Genomic DNA, 23930 nt, shown 5'->3' with positions numbered 1-23930 from the left:
CACCAAATAAAAATGCAACTGAAAGGAAAATCAGAGTATATTTTTCAGAGTCAAAATCAGACTGATATTTTTATCTTATTTATCATGATTCTTTAGGGCCTACTTGTTTATTCTCTTGTATTGAAGTCATTTTTCATTTTTAATATTTTGTAGTTTCTAGACATGTGGTTAAGCATATCTCAAGTTCATGATAGGGATACACTGAGTTTGTGTGTCCAAGCGTCTGATACCGAGTTGAGGGTTGAGATGTTGATGGTATAAGCATGATATAGGATATGACTGATTCTGGATTAATAATTGGACTATTTAAAAGTCTTGTATATTTTTAATTTAGAACTTGTAAGATAGAGAAGGAGGGCATATTAGTTCATCTCTCAGAAATGGGGGAGAGAAAGTTACACATGGAGTATCTGAAGATTTTTGTGGGTGGAACGTGACCAAGGTTAATAAAAATAGTAACTACTAGCATTTAATGACTGTTTACTATGTGCCTTACAGTGTTCCAAACTCTTTATGTGAATTGTTTAGGATCCTAAAAACTACCCTTAACAGTAGCAGATACCAGCACTTGGGTATCATTTATAGATAAATGCATTCCCCCCCGGCCCCGGGGAAAAAGCCTTACATTCTGTAAAATCATGCATTAAAGATAATAGAGCTTATGGGAAAAATAGGATTGAGGTAATTTTGCAACTCTGTAACCAGAGTACTAACAAAAACAATTACTGCTAGTTTGGAAGATGCATTAGACAACTCAGACAGGCTGCTCCTACAGAAGCTATTGAAAATGTACAAATATAATAAAGTAGAAATGCTAAACTAATGCAGATGGAAGTGGTGTGCTGGGCCCCGGGGCTGCTGTTAAGGTGGGCACAAGAGGGAGTCTAGCAGCTAAGGGACGTGCAGGGCCAGGGGTATGGCTCTCTGCAGAGGGATCCCCTCGTATAATCATTCGTTTTGAATTTTCTGGAAATACGATCATGAGGGCTCATGGCTGTACAGCAACTGAGCTGAAGGCATTTTTCCTTTCTTGCTGAAGGCTGTAATTTACACTTGCCATCCTGGCTCCCCTGTTAAAAGAAAAGTTGCATGTGAACCACCACAATTTCCATGTTGTAACAGACAGCATTTCCTTACCCGCCAGCCACATGTTGACACACGTTATAGCAAAATAGGAAGTAGTGTTATTTTACTATTCTATAGATGAAGGAAGTGAAGAAAGATTAGGGACATTAATTAAATTCCCATATTAAGTAGCAAAGCCAAGATTTGAATGGAGGTGATCTGACTTTACAACCATACTTTTTAAATCACTATTCTCTACAGGAAGCAAAGTCTTGACTCTCTCAGAAGTTTTACGTAGATTTGGATCACAGGTACTATTGTTAAGTTTAAGGTCAAAGAGTCAAGCTCAGGGGATTATTTTAGCAACAGCGTTAGAGATCTTTTGGGCTTTAAGACCTTTCAACCTCTTTTCTATTCAAATGAAAGAAGCCCTAAAAGGGAAGAAGTTCAGAAAATCAGGGAGCGCTAGCTAAGGATTCTCTTTGCTGCCAACATGAGTTTTCAGTTTGAATCAGTAAAGAAAATCTGTTGTGAAAAAGAGGTAAACAGTTTGTATCTGAGAAATGGATGTAAGTTTTGGTAGAATCAATCCCGACTGTCCACAGCATGAATATTTTTAGGAAGATACCTGTCTCTGGTTGTTCTGACTTGTATGTGTTGAGCTTTGCCGATCTCGTTGGAGCAACTCCAAATGTTATTAAAGTCAGCTTTTAAGGGAATGGGCATTTAAGATAATTATTTGAAATTTCGTGACAGTTTCATATGGCAAACACTAATTTTTAATCTATCTGAAAATAAAGTAAGATTATGTTAGTGGTTAAAGGAATGAATGGAACAAGGCAGCACTAAATTTGGAACATCATCAAACCTTCCCTAAGCTAAATTATTAAATGGTTCTCTCTGGACTATATTTTTTTTCCCACAAAAGTTGTGTGGTAGCCACACCGTCTATAGTTTTCCATCATTTACTATACCAGTTTATACCAGTGTTTCTCAACCTTTTCTTCATCATCAACTCCCTAAAGAGAAAACATTAATTTTTCTCTAATATAAAAAAATTAAATACCAAAGAATAAAATTTTGTTGGACAGAGACAAGCTTTGGAGGTCCATAAACCATTATAATATGTAAAACTTTTTGGCTTCCGAGAACTAATTCTCACCCCCTTAGAGGCAATATCATCCCCTCTGCCCGTGTTGTCTTCTGACTTAGAAGACTAGCCTCTTTCTTTCCTCTTAATTTGTGTCTTTATAATTAACTTTTTCTAGACTTAGAGCGCATTCACGCCTTCCAGAGGCATCCATGACCCATTTCCTCCTCCCTTAATGGATCCTTTGCTCAACAGCCTGGTAGAAATTTGTAGACTGAGCAATATTATCTTGGATTTCTTTAATATTTCTTTGTAACTGTTCTCATATTTTTACTGTGTGTGTATTCTTGCTGGTAAGACTATAGACTTCTTGAAGATAAACATTTGTTTGGTGGGTAATATGCAATGACCTTGCAAATGAATAATCACAAAGGGGTGGAAAATGTTTGGTATTTCAAGGGAATGTCAAGAATGTAAACCTGAACAGTAGAGGATGATTTGGGAACTAATTTCGGCCAGATTGTTATGATTACTTCTGGATGTTATGATTGTATCTGTTTTTCCAACGTTAAGACACTTAAATACTAGATTTAAATAAGATTAAATATTAGATTTAAAGAAGATAAATATTGAAATAAATAATAAGGAATTACTAATGGAACCTAAAAGGTTGTAAGCAATTTGAGGTGTAATAATGTGTCACATATATTAGTATATGTATAAAGTATATAAAGTATACTTATATTAGTATAAATTACTTATAAAGTACATATAAAGTATATTTATAGCAATGATGAAATCTGATTGAGACATTTATAATCATACATAAGTAAGATCATTGCAGTATTGTTTCTAGATATTGCATTTATATCATAGTACTATAGACCTATACCTTTAGGTTCTTTTCAGGACTCTCTACCTTTAATTATAGGATGTGAAGTTGACAGCAAGCAATGATGATTATTATTTTGTATTTGAAGACTATTTATATCAGGTAAGTTGAAAAATCAAAGCGTCTAATGTTCTTGTTTTAAGTGCTCTAACTCAGCATACTTTAGCCGAATTCTCTGTTGTTAGCTGAATTCTGCCAAAATCCAAGCCATGTTCATTTTTTTTATCAAATGTCGTAAGTTTAGAATCAGGTTAGCTTTTTTTCTTATGTGGGATTGGGTGGGAGAGTAAGAGTTCTCAAGTGAGTACGTGGACTGTTTGTTTTGGTCCTATCTGCTAGCACAAGGACAGGTACAGGCACAGATTCTTAACCTAGGGGTCACATTCATGCTGAAGCCGTCCCACGGTGTTTGGAAACAACATTTTACATGATACTTTTCTGTTAAAAGTACTGAAGAAATAATTAAATGTTTTGAAGTCAGTTTGAAGTGTCTTGATTACTCTTTGATCACCTCACATGCTGATGTTGTAGATGTTCGGGTCCTTACCTAAGTCTTTTTTATATCCAGTGAAATTAAAACATCTTATTATAGGTAGAAAAGAAGTCATGATATAGAATTGCCTAGATGATATTCTTTGTTTTTTTTAAAGATCACACATCTATATTAATAATTTGATTTTGAGTGTCAAAATAAATGCCATGGAGAAGATACCTAGTTTTCACATAGTAATATCAGCTTGCTTAAATATAAATCAGTTCCAGCTGTTTGGATTAGCAGATTTCTGTCGATGATAGTGGTGGTAGTGTGCATCTGTTTAAGAAAAAGATAGAGTTAGATAAGAATTTCTTAAGTTTTAATTACGTATTCATTCCCAGAACTGAAATCCAAAGACTTCATTTATAAAATTAATATTTGTAATAACCTAAAGATAATTTTAAGAGAACTTTAATGATTTCAAATATGTGATAAAAAATAAAGATCTAAAGTTCCATTTTAATATAAAAATAGGTATTAAAATTCAGAAAACACAAAAGTCTGAATTTATTTACTTATGTGACTGATATGTACCCCAGTGCCTAATTGTTAGTAATCAGTAAAATTTCAAATATACAGGTAAAGTTAATGATTCGTTTATATATTAGTGTTATTTTACTGACAACCTCTAACCTTAAGAAAATTGAGTGGATATGATCACTTTTGGAATGGCAGCATAAGGAGCTCCATGGAGCCATCGCCAGCAGAAAAACCCTAACTAGTGAAAATTATCTTAGGAACAAAAATATTTAGGGGCGTCTGTTAAGTGTCTTACTCCTGATTTCGGCTCAGGTCGTGATCTCACGGTTTGTGGGGTCAAGCCTGCGTCTGCGCTGACAGTGTGGAGCCTGCTCAGGATTCTCTCTCTCCCTGTCCCTCCCCTGCTCATTCTCTCTCTCTGTCTCAAAATAAACAAATGTTTTAAAAAAGATTTAAGGTATCTGAAGACAGTCCTAAGGTAATACATCAAGTCAGAAAAAAAAAAAAGATTCAAGAAAGGCTACTAAATCCCAGTAAGAACCATCTCTATCACTTGAGCCATGACATGCTCTCTGCCTCCCCTTGCCCCCAGATCAACGTGACAGAAGCTTCAGTTCATCTGAGCGTGACCTAGAAGATGGGGTTACCTTCCCCTCTAACTTCCAGTCAAGGGCTACAGTGTCTCTACAGAAAGTGTAGGTGGCCAGTTTTTCTCATATCCTTTAGCTCTTTGTTGCAGATGCGAACTTCCAGAATATTGCTGGCAAGAAGTCAGAGGCTCCCTTCTTCCACCTAGCCTCCACTCTCAGGCAGGCCTCGGCTCCAAATACGCTACCTGCTCTCAACAGGCTGAATATACTGGGTCCCCACTGCCCTCGCCCCGGTTTGCTCATGGAGTGGCAGTTCCTCACTGGGAGAGGCAAGCTGAGAACACCAGACATTCCTGTCCCCAACCAGAGGTTACTGGGGGGACGGTCTCTCTCTCTCTCTCTCTCTCTCTCTCTCTCTCTCTCTCTCTCTCACATTAAAAAAAAATGCAACATGGGAAAGTGCAAGCCTGATGGGGTTCTCTAAAACAATGGAGATTTTAATGATAGGCGATTAAGAGGAGGCAATTAACTTCATACGAGCCAGAAGCCACCTTGTTTACCAGAGAAACAGAGAAAGAGACAGCTAAGAAAAGTCTTGCTGGGGTTGAAACATGTTTCAAAGACTGGCCTCAAAAATGACTTCTGTAAAGGATTCAAAATTCAATGGGATCAGACTGGTACAATTTATGCCTCAGGATGTTGTTAAAAACAATAGAGCAATCACCTGTCAATCGGTAGAGCCTAACATGTGGTTGTGATACCAACAGGGGCAGGAAGCTTAGCAGAGGGGTCAGAGAAAGACCATTAAGGAGAACCGTGCTAAAACCTGTGTCATCGAGGAGTGACTGTCCACGCAAGACTGTGCCCTCTAAGATACATCAGAGGTTGCACACTGGAGAGAAATAAGCGTCAATAAAATATTCCAACCAAGTCAGTAAACAAATAAGTAAGCAAACTCAGCTCTGATGGAGTCTCATTTATTTTTCCTTTTGTTCCTTGTGCTTTTGGCATCATATCCAGGAAATCACTGCCACGACCAATGTCAAGGAGATTTTCTCCATATATGTATTTTTTAAGTTTCTTTATTTTTGAGAGAGAGAGTGAGAGTGAGCAGGGGAGGGGCAGAGAGAGAGGAAGAGAGAGAGAATCCCAAGCAGGCTCCACGCTGTTAGTGCAGAGCCCAGTTCGGGGCTCGAACTCACAAACCGTGAGATCATGACCTGAGCTGAAGTCAGACGCTTATCCAACGGGGACACCCAGATGCCCCTCCATGTTTCTTCTTTGAGTTTTATGGTTCAAGTCTTAAATTTAAGTCTTTCATCCATTTTAAGTTCACTTTTGTGAGTGACATAAGGTAGGGTCCAATTTCATTCTGCATTGTGATTATCTGGTTTCCCAGCACCAATTTTTGAAGTACTAACCTTTCTGCATTGAATATTCTTGGCTCCCTTGTCAAATATATAGGGATCTACTTCTGTGCTCTTGATTCCGTTCCATTGGCCTATGTGTCTGTTTTTATGCCAGTACCATATGGTTTTAATTATTGTAGCTTTGAAGTATAGTTTGAAATCAGGAAATGTAATGCCTCCAGCTTTGTTGTTCTTTCTCAAGATTGCTTTGGCTATTCTATACTAGTTTTAGGATTGGTTTTTCTATTTCTGTAAAAAATGCCATTGGAATTTTGACAGGGATGACATTGAATCTATAGATGGCTTTTGGTAATATGGACATTTTAACAATGTTATTTCTTCTGACGAATTAGGGGTATTTTTTCATTTGTGTCTTCTGCAGTTTCGTTCATCAAAATCTTATCAGTGTACAGATCTTTCATCCACTTGGTTAAATTTATTCTTTAGTATTTTATTGTTTTGGATATTATTGTAAATGGGATTGTTTTCCTTATTGTTTTCAGATGCTTTGTTCCTAGCGTATAGAAATGCAACTGTTTTCTCTATGTCGGTTTCTGTTTCCTGCAACTTTACTGAATTGGTTGATTAGTTAGCGCTAGAAGGTGTTTGGTGGAGTCTTCAGGATTTTTTTATGTATAAGTTCATATTAATGCAGGCAGCCTGGGCCTGAGGACCCAGAAGGGGTCCCACAGGATAGGCCAAGAGGGTCCCTGGCTTCACACAGGATGGAAATCAAACACAAGCCAGCAGGAGGTGAAAGCAGAGTTTATTGAAGGGAGAGAGAGAGAGCAGATACACATGGAGTGTCTGCGAGACTCAGAAAGGAAAAGAGGGAGTCTTTGCTTGGGGCCTTGGGTTTTTATTGACGACTGGGATCTGGTGCACATGTCTTCTCAGGCATCCCCAAACCGGTCAGAACGAAGACAGGGTCTAGGCGACCAGCATAAATCACTTATTCCATGGAGCCGGGGGGGTCTTGGCATCAAGGTGTTCAGTGACAGTGGTCTGGCATATGCACATAATGGCCTCGCCTGGTCACTCCTTAGATGTTATGTATTGTGCTAGAAGACTCCAAAGAAATCATTAACTCTGTGCCTTACAAGGAGGACATACGTTAAGGCAGGGCAGGTCCTAGCAAGAACAGAAGCCCGAGAAGAAGCAAAATGAAAAAGAAAATCAACTTTTTTCTCATGCTATCCCTTCAGTTTCCCTGTCTCATTGCCTGCTATGGGATTTTTATCCTCCTTATTCTTAAGGGGTGTTGAAGGGTGAAGGTCTCGTCTTCTGTAGCTTCTTCAGGCTGAAAGGGATCGAAGACCCTACCTCCTGGGAGGTATAAAAATCCCAGTTAAATGAAGGGCCCCTAGTTGTAGATTGTCAAAGGTGTACGTGAGGCTTCAACCTGGGAATAAAATGGCTCCTAAAGAGCACCCGTTCTGATAATTTTTCTGACATATTCGTGCAGACCATGCAACAACAGTAGCCCCCACAGCAGAGAAAAAACGCTAGCATAACTCCTGCTATTGCTAGTAAAAGAAGTTTTTTCCACCAAGCCCATATACCTCCACTAGACCAGGAAGAAATCCAATCATTGAGGGAACCAGAGGCGTCAGACATTGCTTCAATTTGGGTGCGCATGTCAGCCAAAACGTCGGATATGTTAGCTGAGCTATCTGGGATGTATACGCAGCATTCAGTTTTAACGATAGCACAGGTTCCTCCCTGAGCTGCTGTGAGTATGTCTAAGGCCATCCTATTTTGTAATACAGCCTTTCTCATTAATGTAACTTCAGAATTTAACAGCGACAGTCCCCGCATAGAATCATTAAGGGCTTTTGTGGTATAGTTTGTGAGGGCCTCTACATGCCATATTATGTCTTCTATTCCCAGTTGAGGCACAAAAATACTTAACAGGTGATCATACCAGTGGAAGACTGACCGTGTCCAGCGATGAAGCAGATAGGGATAATTTGCAGGCTTCGGTATTTCTTTATGCCAACTCCCTTGCATCCAGGGAAAGCCCAGGGTACAGCGCCCTATCCATCCAGGAGGTAGCCAGGGCCACAAATTTGCGCCACACAGCCACTGAGTTCCATTAGGCGCCAACCACCTGATGCTTGGCCGTCTGAACCAGTCAGTGGCAAACCAATCGGTTGCTTGTAAAACAATGGTATGGGTACAGTCTCTTTGGGAGAGCCATCCTAATTCACGGGTACTGTTAGGCCAGGTATCATAGGTATGGTTTCTTTGCTCCCAACACAAAAGAGCTCTCTGATTTAAGTGACCTATGGTAGGAGTAAGCCACATAAATTCATCCCATACTTGAAAATAACCATCATCAGTATATCTCATATTGTTAGGCTTAATTGTTCCCCACAATCCTTGTTTATTTTCAATATTAGCGTTGGCGTATTCATTCATGATTTTGGCAGTCTGGGTGTAGGAAAAAGGTCTTTCATGGCCTGGAGAATTCCAGGTGGAATTTACCATAGGCCAATAAGAAACCTTTCTGTTAGTGATCGAGATGTCACTATATATGCTCGTATTTGGGCTGAAAACCATATCTTCTATGTATTGGCATAAGTAATGCCAGTCTGTGCCTTGCAAAGGAGAAACCCACCAAGGGAGGCCTGAGGTGCTGGATAAAGGGAGGAGGCCACAAATCCAGCAGGAACTTTTCTGTAAATTATCAGCATAGTTTTGAGCCCATTGCAAAAATAAATTGGGGCCGTTTAATTTCCCTAGAGCTAGATACGGAAAGAGTAAACTCAGAAAAGTGAAAGATTTTAAAAGCTTCATCGAGCCTTACTTATTGGTCCTTCAGAGCAGCAACTTGGGGTTTTTCCTCGGGTTCTCAGGAATGGGTAGGTGCTAGGAGCTTCAGGTAGACACTGCAGCAGGTATATTCTTGAAAAGATATTTTAAATCGTTGACAGACTCACAGGCATATGTGTCTCCTTCTTCCCTTGGAAGCGGTATCAAAGTTGGCTCCTGTAAAGACTCAGGAGAGATAGGTTTGATTCTGGACAAGTGAACCCAGCTGGAGATAGTTTGACTCTACTGCTGTGGGGGTGCTGAGTCAAACTTGACAGGGCCCTTCCCACCGTGGTTCGAGCTGATCTTCAGTTGACCCCCTTTTCCTTGTTTTGAATGGTACCTTCCTGCTAGTATTGGCACAGATTGCTTGTCTTCAGTGGGATATGGAAGTATTTTATTTCCATGCTTTTGGAGAGACTAGTACTTTACCCAGACTACTAATATATTTTAAAATTTGGTTGGTTTCCTCAGCAAACCATAGAGCTGCAGTGAGAAAAGGTCTTCCATATTTTAATTTAAAGGGGCCCAATTTAAGACTCCTCCTTGGAACCACTTAGCAAAGCATCAGTAACATCTGTTACCATGTTTCACGAGTTCGTTGACAGAGTTTTGCCTGAGTTCGTTTAAGGATATGGTTCGTTTTGTCCACTTTTCCTGAGGATTGAGGCCTACGTGAGGCGTGGAGTTGATAGCAGATCCCTAGAGTCACTGATAATTGTTGTGTTATTTTAGCAGCAAAAGAGGGGCCATTATCACTTTGCAGATTCTGGAGAAGTCCGAACCTAGGTATGACTTCCTTTAATGAGGTCTTTTTTTTTTTTAAATATTTGTTTAGTTTTGAGAGAGAGAGAGCGCAAGCTGGGGAGGGGCAGAGAGAGGGAGGCAGAGGATCTGAAGCAGGCTCTGTGCTGACAGCAGAGAGCCCGATGCAGGGCTCAAACTCACGAACTATGAGATCACGACCCGAACTGAAGTCACTTAACCGACTGAGCCACGCAGACACCTCTTCAAAAAGGTCTTAGAAACCTCTAAAGCTCTTTCTATCCTACAGGGAAGGCCTCTACCCACCCTGTAAATGTACTCACATAAACCAACAGATACTTATATCCCAGATAGGGTGGCATTTGAGTGAAGTCAATTTGCCAGTCTTCCCCAGGGTAAGTGTTTGTATGTTCAAATGGCTTAATCAAGAGGAATGGCATAGGATTGGACCTTGGGTCATTTTTGACACAAATCTCACATTCTCTGGTACTTTTCTTATAGTCTTGGTTATATTGTTTCCTCTGAATACTTGATGCAATAGATTTTCCATAGTGTCTCCACCAAAGTGGGTGGAGTCATGTACTTGCTTAATTCTTTTTTTTTTTTTTCATTTTAAACAAGAAGTTTATTTAAACAACAAGATGCCTTGACTTGAAGGGAAAACTATCTAGGATCCATTTCTTTAAAAAAAATTTTTTTTAGTGTTTATTTTTGAGACACAGAGAGACAGGGCATGAACAGGGGAGGGTCAGAGAGAGGGAGACACAGAACCCGAAACAGGCTCCAGGCTCCGAGCTGTCACCAAAGAGCCCGATGTGGGGCTTGAACTTACGGACCGTGAGATCATGCCCTGAGCCGAAGTCGGAAGCTCAACCCACTGAGCCACCTAGGCGCTCCTGGGATCCATTTCTTTTAGAGTAGTTTATCCCTACTTAGAGACAGATTGCCCTACATGTAATACCTACATACAAAAAAGTTATAAAATTATCACTGCCTTCACAATCACAAAGGGCATTAAAAGTCTTCGATCGCACGATCATGAGCAAAGATTTTTATGTTGTTCTTTTTTTGTTAAGCCACGAGAGCAAAACAACTTACTCGAATATAAAGATAAGAGCTGAAGGAGCATGCTACTAATGGAGAAAAGGGATATTTTCACGGAACCAGTATTTTTCCCCACTTGATGTCAGTCAAAACGTACCATTGACCATTTAGTTGAAAACAAATGCAATGTGGTTGTGCACATACACAGTTGCTCTATGCACAATAAAGGAACGGGGAAGGGAAAATGAAGGAACAGAGAAAGCTGTACTGTAGTAGTCATGATGTGGTAGAACCGAATTGTGGTTTTCTAATTGAGCCTATCTTGGTCTGGAGGAACCGAGTTCTAGAGTAAAGTGGCAGGATCCCCGTTTAGTAGCCACCTCCTGTCTGCTGCTGGAACACATCAATTGTGTCTTCGTCCTCCATTTCCAGCTGTGCAGGTGTGTCCGTTTCCTTGATCGGGTGCCCATCGAATCGGAACCTGACCTGCCTCATTGGCAAACCCTGCCGTTCACAGTAGGCTTTCATCAGTTTACTGAGTAGCGTATGCCTCTTAATCTTAAAGTACACCATAGAACCATCCTGCCCTGCCACCTTCAAATTAATATGATCATTGTTCTTAGTCGTGACTTCTTGCTTGGGCTTTTCGTTGGCCATGGAGAGCGCCGGCGTCCCCTCAGCTGCCGCTTCCCCAAAGAGGTACTGTGTCCACACCGAGCGAGCACACAAGCAGCACCGGGAGTGGCGGAAGAAGGCTTAATTATTTTCCATTGCGATGCCTTGGGGAGTACATACATGTTATTCAATATATACCTTCCCTTTGAATCCATTTCAGATCCCTCTGTGAGGCGCACTGAGCCTCAGAGGGAGTATAGTTTGGGCTTATTTCTTGCAGAGGAGTTTTCTGGAATTAGAGCTAAGACCCGTGTAGCAAGCTCTTCCTTCCTTGCCGCCACTCTTGCTAGTCTATCCGCAAAATTGTTTCCTTTACTCATCGTGGTTTGGTCTGTTTGGTGTCCTTTACAGTACACAGCTGCCATCTCCTAACGAAGCCGTATAGCCCCTAATCATGTTAAACATTTTCTCTTTGTGTTTTATAGGGGAGCCTTTTGAATTTAATAGTCCCCGTTCTTTGCAGATGGCTGCATGAGCATGAAGTATTAAGAAGCCATATTTAGAAGCAGTATATATACTTAACTCTTTATGTAGTTGTAGCGCTCGGGTTAAAGCAATTAGCTTGGGCTTTTGTGCTGAAGTCTTTTGCCTCGGTCATACCCTATCGGCTGATAATAGCCTACCTGGTTTTTCTGGTTCCCTCATGCATAAAGCTCCTTCTGTCTGGAGGCCATTCAGCCTCTGGGTTGGACAAAGTTTTGTTCTTTAAATGAGGCTGGCTTGAATACACTTGTTCTGTAATATCCACACAGGTATAGATTGGAAGCCCCTGCTTGCCTTCATCGGGTAATAGAGTAACTAGGTTGAAACCTTGACACAACCTGAGGGTTAGTTACATCAGGGATGTCAAAGAGGAGGGCTTGGTACCTCAAAAATCTCCCTCCTCATAACCATTCATGTCCTGACCTCTGAAACCCCTTGGACTTGATGTGGGATCATGACATCCAGATGTTGTCCTAGCATAAAGTTGCTAGCTTCTCCAGCTAGTGGGGCAGTCACAGCCACTGCTCATAAACATCCTGGCCAGCTTTCTGCTACCAGATCTAACTGTTTGGGGAAATAAGCCACTGGTCTAGCAACAGGTCTGAGTTTTGAGTGAGGAGTTAGGACGCCCAAGGCTCTTCCTCTCCTTTCTCACACACGTAAGGTGAAGGGCTTTCCCAGGTTTGGGAGCCCCAAGATAGGAGCAGGGCTCAGCATTTTTTTTTTCTTCAGACCTTTGAAGCCTTGGTGGCAGTCATCATTCCCTTCCAGGGGTTCTAACTCACTTCCTTGTAATACTCTATAAAGGAGTTTGGCCATAAGGCCATCCCCGGGAATCCAAATGCAACAAAAAGCTACCATGCCTAAGAAGGCTCTTAACTGCCTTTTGGTTTGAGGTACTCAAATATACAGTATGGCCGTTTTTCTGTCCTGGGCTCATCCATGTCTGTGCCTCTGGAGTGAGAATGTAGCCCGCATGTTGGACCTTCTCCTTAGAAGCCTGGGCTTTCTGGGGAGACACTCTGTACCCACGCTGTCCTAAAAAGTTAAAGGTGAGGATTGTGTTTTCGTCAGAATCCTCCTGTTGGGCTGGCAGTCAATGTATCATCCACACGTGGAAGCAACTTTCCATTAATCAGTTGTAAATCCCCTAGTTCCCTTTTTAAAGTGCTCCCAACAAATTCGGGCTGTCTCAGAAGCCCTGAGGCAGCCCTGTCCAGGTCAACTGGGAAATCTCACAAGTATCAGGGGTAGTCCATGTGGAAACAAAAAGATTGGAGTCAGGGTGTTCTCGTGTGCAGAAGAAAGCACCCTTTAAATCTAAGATCATAAACTAGTTTGTATCCGGAGGAACTGGAGTCAGTATAGTATAAGGGTTAGAGACCATAAATCCTGGATAAAGCATTTCACCCCATTTGGCTTCTTAACTAATAGAATGGCGGTATTGCAGGGTGACTGACAAGGGGTTAATAATCCATATCTCAAATTTTTCTTTTTAAAAAAAATTTTTTAATGTTTATTTTTGAGAGAGAGAGACAGAACACAAGCAGGGGAGGGGCAGAGAGAGAGGGAGACACGGAATCTGAAACAGGCTCCAGGCTCCGAGCTGTCAGCACAGAGCCCGACGCGGGGCTCAAACTCACGGACCGTGAGATCATGACCTGAGCTGAAGTCGGATGCCAACCAACTGAGCCACCCAGGCACCCCTCAAAAATTTCTTAATCAGAGGCCAAATACCTTTTTGTGTCTCTGGTCTTTGCCTTTTCCAAGGATATTCTACATGTGGTCTTAGGGAGATAAGAATGGGTGAAATATTCCTGGCTCTCCCAGGAACTTCGGTTTCCCATTGCATCAGGTATCATTCTGATTGCAGTATGGCGTGGTATACCATCTGACACATAAATGTTATTTCCCACTGGCCTGTCTAGGCGTCTTAATCGCCATAAGCTTTGTTTTCTCTGCATTTGGTTCTGTCAGTCCTATTTGGATGGCAGTTTGTGGCTTAGCAAGGAAGCCACTCCCCGGTAAAGGAGTAAGGCACTTAGCTATCCGGAGAAAGCTTTGTGAGAGCAAGAGCGAGTCCATGCCACCAGCTAGTAGACAAGTAAATGGTCTCCCCTGTGGCCATCTATCTATTCCAGTAACTGTACAAGAGTGCTGGGACAGAAGCCCATTGTGTTGAGTCAGGACAGAGTAAGTGGCTCCTATGTCCAATAAAAATTAAATTTCCTTACTTGCCACATGAGGGTTCACCCGAGGCTCCTGGCTCCTGATATGTTATGTTGAGATGTCAGGGATGAGCCATAGGAGAGGTTGGGCCCCTTCAGTCCTCCATAACTTTGGCCAATAGAGGTTTTGGGACTGGACCCATCTTCCTTTTGAGGTGGGAATGATCCTTTCTCCAGTGGCCGTCCATCTTACAGAAGGCACATTGATTGGGGCCTGGCTTTTTGTGAGACTTTGCCAGACTCTGGCCTCACAGGCTTCCAGATGAAGTGATCCTGGAGTGCAGGGTTCCCCAATGCCATGCCAAAAGCTGGGCATGGCATTTATTTTGGACAAATTCATCCCCCTTCTCTGACCTGTCTCTGTTATTAAAGATGGCAAAAGCCATATTCAACAGTTGGTTGCTAGGAGTTTGGGACCCAGTAATTGCCTTCTGTAATTTTCTCCTGATGTCTGCTGCAGATTGCAGGATGAATGCACAACCCACAATGACTGCTCTTCCAGAGAAATGGGGTCTGTATGAGTATACTTCTGGAAAGTCTCCACCAGAGGACCTCCAGAGAGGCTCCAACGAGAGCTGGGTTTTCATCCTTTCCTTGAGTTACTTCCCCTTATCAAAATAACTGGCTTAACTATACACGGTCTCATTCCCTTCTCTACAGTGCCACAATGAGACAATAATAAGATCTGTAGGTTCCCCCAAGTCAGATCAAACACCAGAGTCAGTTCCATGATGTCAGGTGCCTCTGCTGATTTAGGAATTGGGGCCATGCAGCCTTTATATTGTCCTTTGGGATCCTGATACAGGACCATAAAGGGTAACACAGAAGGCACTTCATTCCATTTCCCTTCCCTCTTACAATATAAATCAAGCTGTAAAATGGTATTGTAATCCAAAGTCCCATTTGCTGGCCAGATTTCTTGGTCTCCCAAGTGGATATTGGGGCCAAGCCTCATTACAATAGAATATTAACTTCTTCTTTTTCAACTTATCCAACATAAAGTGTGCCTAATTATGTGACAGACATCCTAACAGGCAATCCGTTGGAATGCTCACTGTTGCCCCCTTTGAGGACCATAATCAAGGAGTCAGGCTGGGGCAAAGGGAGGATAAGATTCTAGGAAAGTATTGTTCACAATGCCAGACATCTAAGGCAGAGCATGGAGTCATTGGCCACAGTGGCCCCAGCCTAATGAGTAGGATACAAGTCATGGAGTTTCCTAGAAACCAAAAGGGGAAAAATCATCTCTTAAGGATAGGGAAGCCCGCTAATGCAGAATACTATGGTCAGAGAATATAGTTATGTAGTGGCAAGGAGAACAATTTAAAGGGCAAAAAAGGAGAAAATTCAGAGGGGTAGAAAGAGGTATAGCAGAGTGATAGGGTCAGGCATAGTGAGCAAGAGGGTGCAAAAGATTCCAGCTTGCCACATGTCTCCTCCCCCATCCAACAAGGAGACATCCACGTGGCAGTGACCAGCCTGCCATGTGTCATCCCTATAAGCGGAAAACCCAGTGCAACTGGGGGCACCAGAACCACTTCTTTATTCTAAGATTTGGGTCCTCAGCGGGATTGGCTACCAGTCCCCAACACCATTCCAGCATCCCAGAATTGCCACGAGGAGACATCCACCCGGCAGTGGAAAAGAGAACGAGCAAGTGAGCGAGAAAAAGAGAGAGATGGAGAGACGATTTGGACTCTATTCTAGGAAAAAGCTGTTGTGGATTGAATGTGGATCGAATGTGGATCAGCCGTGGGCCTATCTTCCACTCTTTTCTGCTTTGGTTTCTCCCAGTGGCAGCCCAAAACCACCATGGGGGCTCAGAGCACTGGATGACCAATCCACCTGTGTGCTTCCTGGGGCGAGCCAAAAACTACTGTAGTAGGAGGGGGTGGTTTCTATGGGACCACTATCTATCTCGAATAATCTGTGATACTTCCCTTGGCCCTTATTTGCCTAAGAACACCTTTCAGCGGGGAGGAACGTGCATCCCTCTTCTTCAGAGCTGAGCAACTCAGTCTCTCACGACAACTAACAGCCTTGAAGTTGTCTGGAAGCCAGAGTAAAAAAAGCTTCAGAGCTGAGAGAGAATGGGGAGTAAGAGAGCAGGTTTGCAACCAGTTTTTCCAGTTTCCCTTCCCCACTGGAGAATGGACCAGTTACACACTGACAAAAATTACATCAGCGTTAAACCACCTGTTTCCCAGAGGAGGAACTTACCGGTTCCTGAAAGCCAAATTGTGCTTTGCAGACTCAATCTGACGATACTGCTGTTCTTCTGAGGGTCCCTTTGTGGTCGCCAAGATGATGCAGGCAGGCTGGGTTGAAGGACCCAGAGGGAGTCACACAGGACCAGCCAAGATGGCCCTTGGCTTCACAAAGGATGGAAATCAAACTTGAACCATCAGGAGGTGAAAGCAGAGTTTATTGAAGGAATAGAGAGAGAGAGCAGGTACAGTCAGAGTACAGGAAGTCTTTGCTAGGGGTCTGGGGTTTTTATTGATGCTTGTGGTCTGGTACACGTGTCTTCTCAGGCATCCCGGAACTGGTCAAAACAAAGACAGGATCCAGGTGTCTGTCATAAGTCACTTATTCCCTACAGCCAGAAGGTCTTGGCATCAAGGTGTTCAGGGACAGTGGTCTGGAACATGCACATGATGGCCTGACCTGGTCATTCCTTAGATGTTATCTGTTGTGCTAGAAGACTCCAAAGAAATCGTCAACTCTTTGTCCCTCATAAGGAGGACTTACATTAAGGCATGTGGAGGGCAGGGGTGCAGCCCTCAGCAAGAATAGAAGCCAGAAAAGAAGCAAAGGAAACAATTTTTCCTCATGAGGTCCCTTCGGTTTCCCTATCTCCATAACGTCCGCAAATAAAGACAATATGCTTTTTTTTTTTTTTCTTTCTTGCTATTCAGATATCTTTTATTTCTTTTTCTTACCTGATTGCTCAGACTGGTCTTTCAAAAACACCAATCCAAATGCCACTTGTGTGATGAAAACCAAAAAAGATTAAAATCCCTCCCGGGGCCTACATGACCCTATGTCTCTGGCCACTTCTCCAGCGCCACTGTTTACCTGTTGTGACATTCTGGCACCCTGTATTTCAGCCACCCTGATCTTTTCACTGCTCAAATTCCTTGTATTCCTTTCTACCTCAGGGCCATCAGACCTACAGTTCCTTTGATGTGAAAGACTGTTCCCTTCTCCTCTTCTCCAAGGAAATTCCTCTTTTTTCTTTCAGCTCTCAGCTAAAATATCCCTTTCCTCACATAGACCTTCCCTGACCTACTCCCTACTTCCCTACACAAACACACACAGCAAGGTCATGGCCATCTACAGTGTACTTTTAAAGTATTGTGTAGTACTTTTCATACCTTTTATTTATAGCTCTTATTATGGCTCATTTGATTATTTTATGATCGTCTCTTCCATATAAATTCGGTAAGTGTTTTGGTCCACACTGTTAATTCTAGCGCATGTCATGCTATAGATACTGAATGAAAACGTTTATTTTAACATCAGACTTCTTTTCATTGATGAGGTTTGATTTTTTTTCATTGTTGAGAAAGAAGCCTTCTTCTTTTATCTGAAAGCGTAATTTTAGTAATTATTGGCTGACCAAAGTTTCACTGTCATTGTATGGGGATCTAGATTTCCTTAAATGGAGTTTAGTTCTAGATGTGGCGGATTTTTTTTATGAACTCATTCCTAAGGGAAACAGATTAGTTCATGTTGCTCAGTATTAAAGACATAAAACAAATGAAGCCAAACAAACTAAATGCTACGTGACAAAAATTTTAACTAGTTAAATTTTTTTGGTCCTTCCAGTGCTAATTGTTTTGATCCTGAACACGAAACTGTTATGACACTAAGCACGAATACATAATAATATCAGCTAAGGGTCAGCGATGGCATGATTTCTGGCATGTTGACCGCTCTGCTTCAGTGTGTGGGGAGAGAAAGTATAAAGGTGACAATTTCATCCCATTTGGTGACTGGACAGAAAAGGATTGTCAGTTTTAACTTATAATTACAAAAGCTTTTTGGTGGTGGTAAAGGGGGCTTTACCACCAGGTAACAGGTAACAAAACTGCCTCCTTCAGTGAAAAGAATTAGTAAGGGTATCCTTTTAAATGAGACTGGTAACAGGGGCGCCTGGGTGGCTCAGTCAGTTAAGCGTCTGGCTCTTGATTTCGGCTCAGGTCACGATCTCACAGTTGTGAGATCGAGCCCCGCATCAGGCTCCGCGATAAGCGTGGAGCCTGCTTGGAATTCTCTGTCTCTCTCTCTGGTCCTCACCTGCTCTCTCTCTGTCTCTTTCAAAATAAGTAAAAACATTTTTTTTTTTTAAGTAATAAATGAGGGTGGTAACAATTTCTTGAAATAAGGGCCACAGTGAACCCTTGAACGTACCAGCCTGCTTCTCCACAGTTTCGCTTTCCATGGTTTCGGTTACCCATAGTCAGAGGTAGTTCAGAAGCAGATGATCTTCCTTCTGATGTACAGTCAGGAGATCGATGGTAGCCTGAGGCTACATCAACTGCCTATGTCATTTCCTTCACTTTGTTTCATCACGTAGGCATTTCATTATCTCACATCCTCACAGAAAGAAGAAAGTGAGTATAGTATGAGACATTCCGAGAGAGACAGACGATATCCACATAACTTATTACAGTATAGTGTTATAGTTCTACTTTATTATTTGTTATTGTTCTTAATCTCTTACTATGCCTTAATTTATAAATTAAACTTTACCGTAGGTATGTATATGTAGGAAAAAACATAGTATGTATAAGGTTCCATACTGTCTGTGGTTTCAGGCATCCACTGGAGGGTCTTAGAATGTATGCCCTGCAGATTAGGGGGGACTACTGTGTATTCATTTTGCCTCTCCCACCCAAACCTGGAAAACTTATAAGTGACTGAGTCCGACAAACAGGATGATTTTATGAACAATGGATGTATTCTCTGAGAAAAGCAGAATGGTCATCGGTAAATATTTATTGATCTCTATATTATATGTAAATTATATTACCTTTGATGCTAGCTAAGGAGACAAAACAAGATAAAACATGTTTTGCAATTGTTTTAATGTGTTTGTGTAAAACATTGGATATTAATTAATGTCACAAAGAGTAATATTGTAGGAATGTGCTTTAACCTTTATTTTCCATTTTTATCAATATTTTAGTCCAATTGTCTTATTTTTTTTTTTAGATTGTAAATAATTTTTTTCAGTCATAGATCTCATGGCCTTTGCTACTTTTAGTACTTCAGTAATAACGCTAAAATAAGCTTTAATGTGGATCTTTATCCCTCTAACATAAAGAAAAGGATAATTATAATGCCTAAGCTTTGTGTTGGGAATTATGCAGAACTAAATTTTCCTCATGTTGACGGTTATTAAGGAAACACTTTCCATGAGCATACCTTTTTTAAAAAAAAATTTTTAATGTTTATTTTTGAGAGATGGAGAGAGAGTGTGAGCAGGGGAGGGGCCGAGAGTGAGGGAGACAGAATCCGAAGCAGGCTCCAGGCTCTGAGCTGTCAGCACAGAGACCGATGCAGGGCTCGAACCCACACACCGCAAGATTATGACCTGAGCCAAAGTCGGATGCTTAACCAACTGAGCCACCTAGGTGCCCCCGTGATCATACCTTTTAATAATTTATTTTACAAGTAGTCTGACTTATAGAGAGAAGTTCATTTTGTGTAATAAAATTGTATGCATTGAAAACAATATTATCAGAAATTGAGTTCTGATTTTTCTCTGGGAAAAAAATTTATTCGGATATGTGCCTGTTTGTGTGTGCATGAGAGAGAGATAAAACAGAGGGAAGTTTGTTTTATTGTGTGTTTTTTGTTTGTTTGTTTGTTTGTTTGTTTTTTAATCATTAATTACAAGCTTTCCTTTGGCAGAACTGCTTAGGTACACAATTGCTTTATGAGGAAATTGTTGGTAATAATGGAGCAAATGTAATGTTTCTGGCCATGCCTTAGGACATAACCCATTTATTGAGTTTTGGGACTAGACTACAAAATTAGATGGCATGGGGCATTTCTGTGTCCACAGATAGATGAGAAAACCTCCAGTAATCCTTCTTTTTTTTTTTTTTTTTTTTTTTTAACGTTTATTTATTTTTGAGACAGAGAGAGACAGAGCATGAACAGGGGAGGGTCAGAGAGAGAGGGAGACACAGAATCTGAAACAGGCTCCAGGCTCTGAGCGGTCAGCACAGAGCCCGACGCGGGGCTAGAACTCACGGACTGCGAGATCATGACCTGAGCCGAACTCGGCCGTTTAACCGACTGAGCCACCCAGGTGCCCCCAGTAATCCTTCTTTAAGGAAAACCTGGGTCTGTGTTACAAGGATGCACTAGATACTGCCCCTGAGTGACCCTAAATTAGTCAGTTACCTAAACTTTACAGGCAACAACCCTGAATATTATAGAAATAATGTTTTGAGTAATAAGTCAACTTTTTCGTATTCCAAAGTTTAGTTTTTAGTTTGCATGAAATTCTTAAAAATGCTTTCTGATATTGAAATTTTTAGATTGTCAGTTTTAAAATGTGTTCGGAAGATGCCCCTTAGTCTATGTAAGTAAATGGGGAAGTTGAATCATTTTGGGGTTCTGGTATAGCATGACAACCTAAAAAAGTTAACATATGGTCCAAAGTGTATACAATATTCATAAAGAAGAATTCCTATATAGTAAAGGGAAGACATGGGGACTTACTCTGTTGTGTGGTAAGCCTTCTATCCTGTGCCTGGTCGATCTAGCATATGCTCAGCAGTAGTGACATATAAGAATATGTCATAGTTACAGATATTTCAGTGCCACTGAATGGGGTTTAAGAAAGGCCCAAGGGCAATCAAATATCACTTATTCATGTCTCCATATCACACCATATCAAGTGTGTTCTCTTGGAGGTACTGTGTTAGGTCCCGCATAAAAAGATTTTACGAAGCTCACATTTTAGTGGAAAATGAAGGGAAAGGCAGTTGCACGGTTATAATTTGATAAATGTTCCGATATACATTTATGTAATGATCCATGCAAATAGAGTTAAAGCAGATATAAATTCTAGAAGTAGCATCGTATACAGTTTAGCGGTGGCTTCGGAATAGAAATGTTGTAAGAAATGTCTGGTTCTTAAAGGCAAGGAGTTTGGAGGAGAATGGGGACAACAAAAATGAACACCAACCGCGTGCAGACAGTAACTGGTGAGGAGAGATTAGCTTAGCATGGCAGTGAACAGCTCGAGCGGTTCAGGTTAGCCTTAGTGAGCACCTGGTACAGAGCAAGGTCAGTGTGAGCTGACAGGAGAGAACAAATAAAGATGTGTCAATGCCATGATCTATCTTTATAATCGCTTCCTCTTGAACACGTGTTCAACTCCCTTGCCTTCCTCCTACTTTCTAATAGTAATTACCTGACAAAACCTTAACCCCGCTGGAATACAATTCTCCACCAATTCTGCGGTGGCGGTGTGCATTTGAACGTGGCTGGAGGAAAACACGCAGCTAGCTGTGCTTCATTCATTCATTCATTCACTCATTTATAGTGAGCACTAGCAGGGGAGAGGGGTAGACAGAAAGAGAGAGAGAGAGAGAGAATCCCAGGCATGGGACTCGAACCCTCGAACCATGAGATCATGACCTGAGCCGAAACCAAGAGTCAGACGTTCAACCTACTGAATCACCCGGGAGTGCCTGTACTTTAAATTCGTGACCGCTAACCTCCAGAGAGTCGTTCCTTCGGCCCAGATATTCTACTTCATTTCCCTAGCCCAGTCATCCATCCATTCTGTTATCTAGCCAGTCTCTTCGATGACTTTGCACACCTCCCGAATCTTCGTACCCCCACCTCTTTTTCAGATGATGGCTTTGAGTCCTCTTTCTGAAAAAAGTGAAAGCTCTGAGAAGAGACCCCCCCCCCGCCCCCACATATTCCCAGCACCGTATGTACTGTACCTGCACCCATATGCTCAGCTTTTCTTTCATGTTACTAGAGATAAACTGCCCTAGCTTTTGTCTATGAGAAAACCAACATCTGCAATCTGGACACTAAAACTCATGTCCCTTTGGCACTCAAAAGCAGTGCAGTTGTTAGTTTTTCTTTTCTTCTTCTTCTTCTTCTTCTTCTTCTTCTTCTTCTTCTTCTTCTTCTTTTTTTTAAAGTTTATTTATTTATTTCGAGAGAGAGAGAGTGTGCACATGTGAGCAGGGGGAAGGGCAGGGAGAGAGAGAATCCCAAGCGGGCTCAACCCCGTCAGCGCGGAGCCCCCACGAGGACTTCACACTCACAAACCGTGAGATCATGACCTGAGCTGAAATCAAGGGTCAGACGCTTAACGGACTGAGCCAGCCGGGTGCCCCTATTAGTTTTTCTACTGTCAATTTCCCCCTATCTATTGGATCGCTCCTCTCAGTGTACACATGTGCTGTCATCCCTCTCATCTAAAAAACAAAGCAAAATAAAATGAAACAAAAATCTTTCTTGATCCCTATTCTTCCAGCTACAACCCCATTCCTCTGTTCCCTTATTCAGCAAAACCTCTTTTTAAAAAATCCGTAGATATTGTTTTCAATTTCCATCCTCCTATTCTCTCTTGAATCCTCCTTTATTCCATTTCTTTTTGTCCAACTGTTCCACTAAAGTCACAAGTCCACTAAGTCACAAGCGACTTCATATTGCAGAATCTTGTTCCCACTTCTCGTCTTACTCGTTTCATTCAATTAATCACCCCCCTTTCCTTGTCTTCTCTTTATTCACTTGTCTTCTAGGATATTGTGTGTTTTAGGTGCCTTCTCTCTTACCGGCTGGCATTCTCATTCACCTCGTCTCGTGTCTCATCTCCTTGTCTTACCCTGGAGTACCCCCAAGGATAAGACTCTGGACCTCTTTTTTTTTTTTTCTCTTTGCGTTTGGTGATCTCATCTATTCTCACAGTTTTATATCATCTGCATACTGACAACTCCCCATTTTATATCTCTTTCTGGACCTCTCCCTTAAATTCTGGACTTACCTATGTTCTTCCAGGGGGCTTTTCTTCTACCAAAAATCTTATTACCCCAGGCTCATTTCCTGACCACTTCTAGGTCCCTAATTTAAGTAGCAAACTTCTCCCAATATATGTGCCTACATTATCTGTCTTGTCTGCATTATTTTTTTCCATTGCACGTAGCACGTGACATACAATATTATTTTGAACAGTGCCTGCCACACAGTATGTGTTCAGTAAATATTTGTTGGAAGGAGAGAGGGAGGGAAGGGAGAGAGAGAGAGAGAGAGAGAGGGAGGGAGAGCGAGCAAGCCATCAAAGGTAGATTTCCGTAACTGGCTGAATATGTAGGTAGAGAATCAAGAATGACTGGATTTTCCGGTTTCGGATAGTTTCAAGCATGGTGGCTCCAGGAATTCAGATTAGACACTCAGAAAGAATGTACAGGTTGGAAGTCACACAGAGAAGGGGAAGGTTTTAAAAGTCTGTTTTTTTCTTATAAGAATGTGATAAGAAGATGAGAGCCCGTGCCTAGGCAAGAAACTAGACCAGAAAGAGGCCTTTGTTTTGTTTTTTTTTATGTTTCTCCCAGTATTCTCCAATCATTGCAAGTGAGATCGTTAGCACTGTTATCATCTATTTATGCATGGCCTGTTAAGTTCCAGGATCTGCTGCAGATACTTTATTTACTTTAAAAGGAATTCATATCTGCAAGGTAGGTTTATTCCCATTTTACGGATGAAGAAGCAGAGACTCAGAGCCGAGGCCAGATCCACCCAATTTCAAAGCCCTTGTAAGCCACTTTGCCCTTTCATTTATGAAAATTCAAATCAGGGAAGAGTGTTTTAAG

The 23930-nt window shown here is 41.6% G+C and overlaps 2 protein-coding genes across 14 annotated transcripts in view; one reads left to right on the top strand and one right to left on the bottom strand.

Annotated features, from left to right (window-relative positions):
- LOC131507723 (small ubiquitin-related modifier 2-like) overlaps nt 1-18666 on the bottom strand; it is a 44577-nt gene extending 25911 nt beyond the window's left edge. For 4 of the 10 annotated variants that reach the window (XR_009259654.1, XR_009259653.1, XR_009259655.1 and 1 more), the window contains exons 1-2: nt 18487-18666; nt 16291-16615 (exon numbers count right to left, since the gene is read on the bottom strand). Coding sequence is in view for 2 of the 10 variants with exons in the window: in XM_058722907.1 (XP_058578890.1) it covers nt 11054-11341 (288 nt within the window). In the remaining 8 variants the exon portion in view is untranslated. Of the gene's footprint in view, nt 1-3718; nt 3859-8978; nt 9062-10932; nt 11464-16290; nt 16776-18486 lie in introns of those variants that run through there. The other 6 variants (XR_009259651.1, XR_009259650.1, XR_009259652.1 and 3 more) reach the window with 6 other exon arrangements.
- TBC1D19 (TBC1 domain family member 19) overlaps nt 1-23930 on the top strand; it is a 146329-nt gene that overhangs the window by 79782 nt on the left and 42617 nt on the right. For all 4 annotated transcript variants that reach the window (XM_058722902.1, XM_058722905.1, XM_058722904.1 and 1 more), the window contains one exon: nt 3087-3149. In XM_058722902.1, the coding sequence (XP_058578885.1) occupies nt 3087-3149 (63 nt within the window). The remainder of the gene's footprint in view (nt 1-3086; nt 3150-23930) is intronic.

Source organism: Neofelis nebulosa, chromosome 3, assembly GCF_028018385.1.
Source record: "Neofelis nebulosa isolate mNeoNeb1 chromosome 3, mNeoNeb1.pri, whole genome shotgun sequence".
Classification (NCBI taxonomy): domain Eukaryota; kingdom Metazoa; phylum Chordata; class Mammalia; order Carnivora; family Felidae; genus Neofelis; species Neofelis nebulosa.
This window is presented reverse-complemented; position numbering and strand designations above follow the sequence as displayed.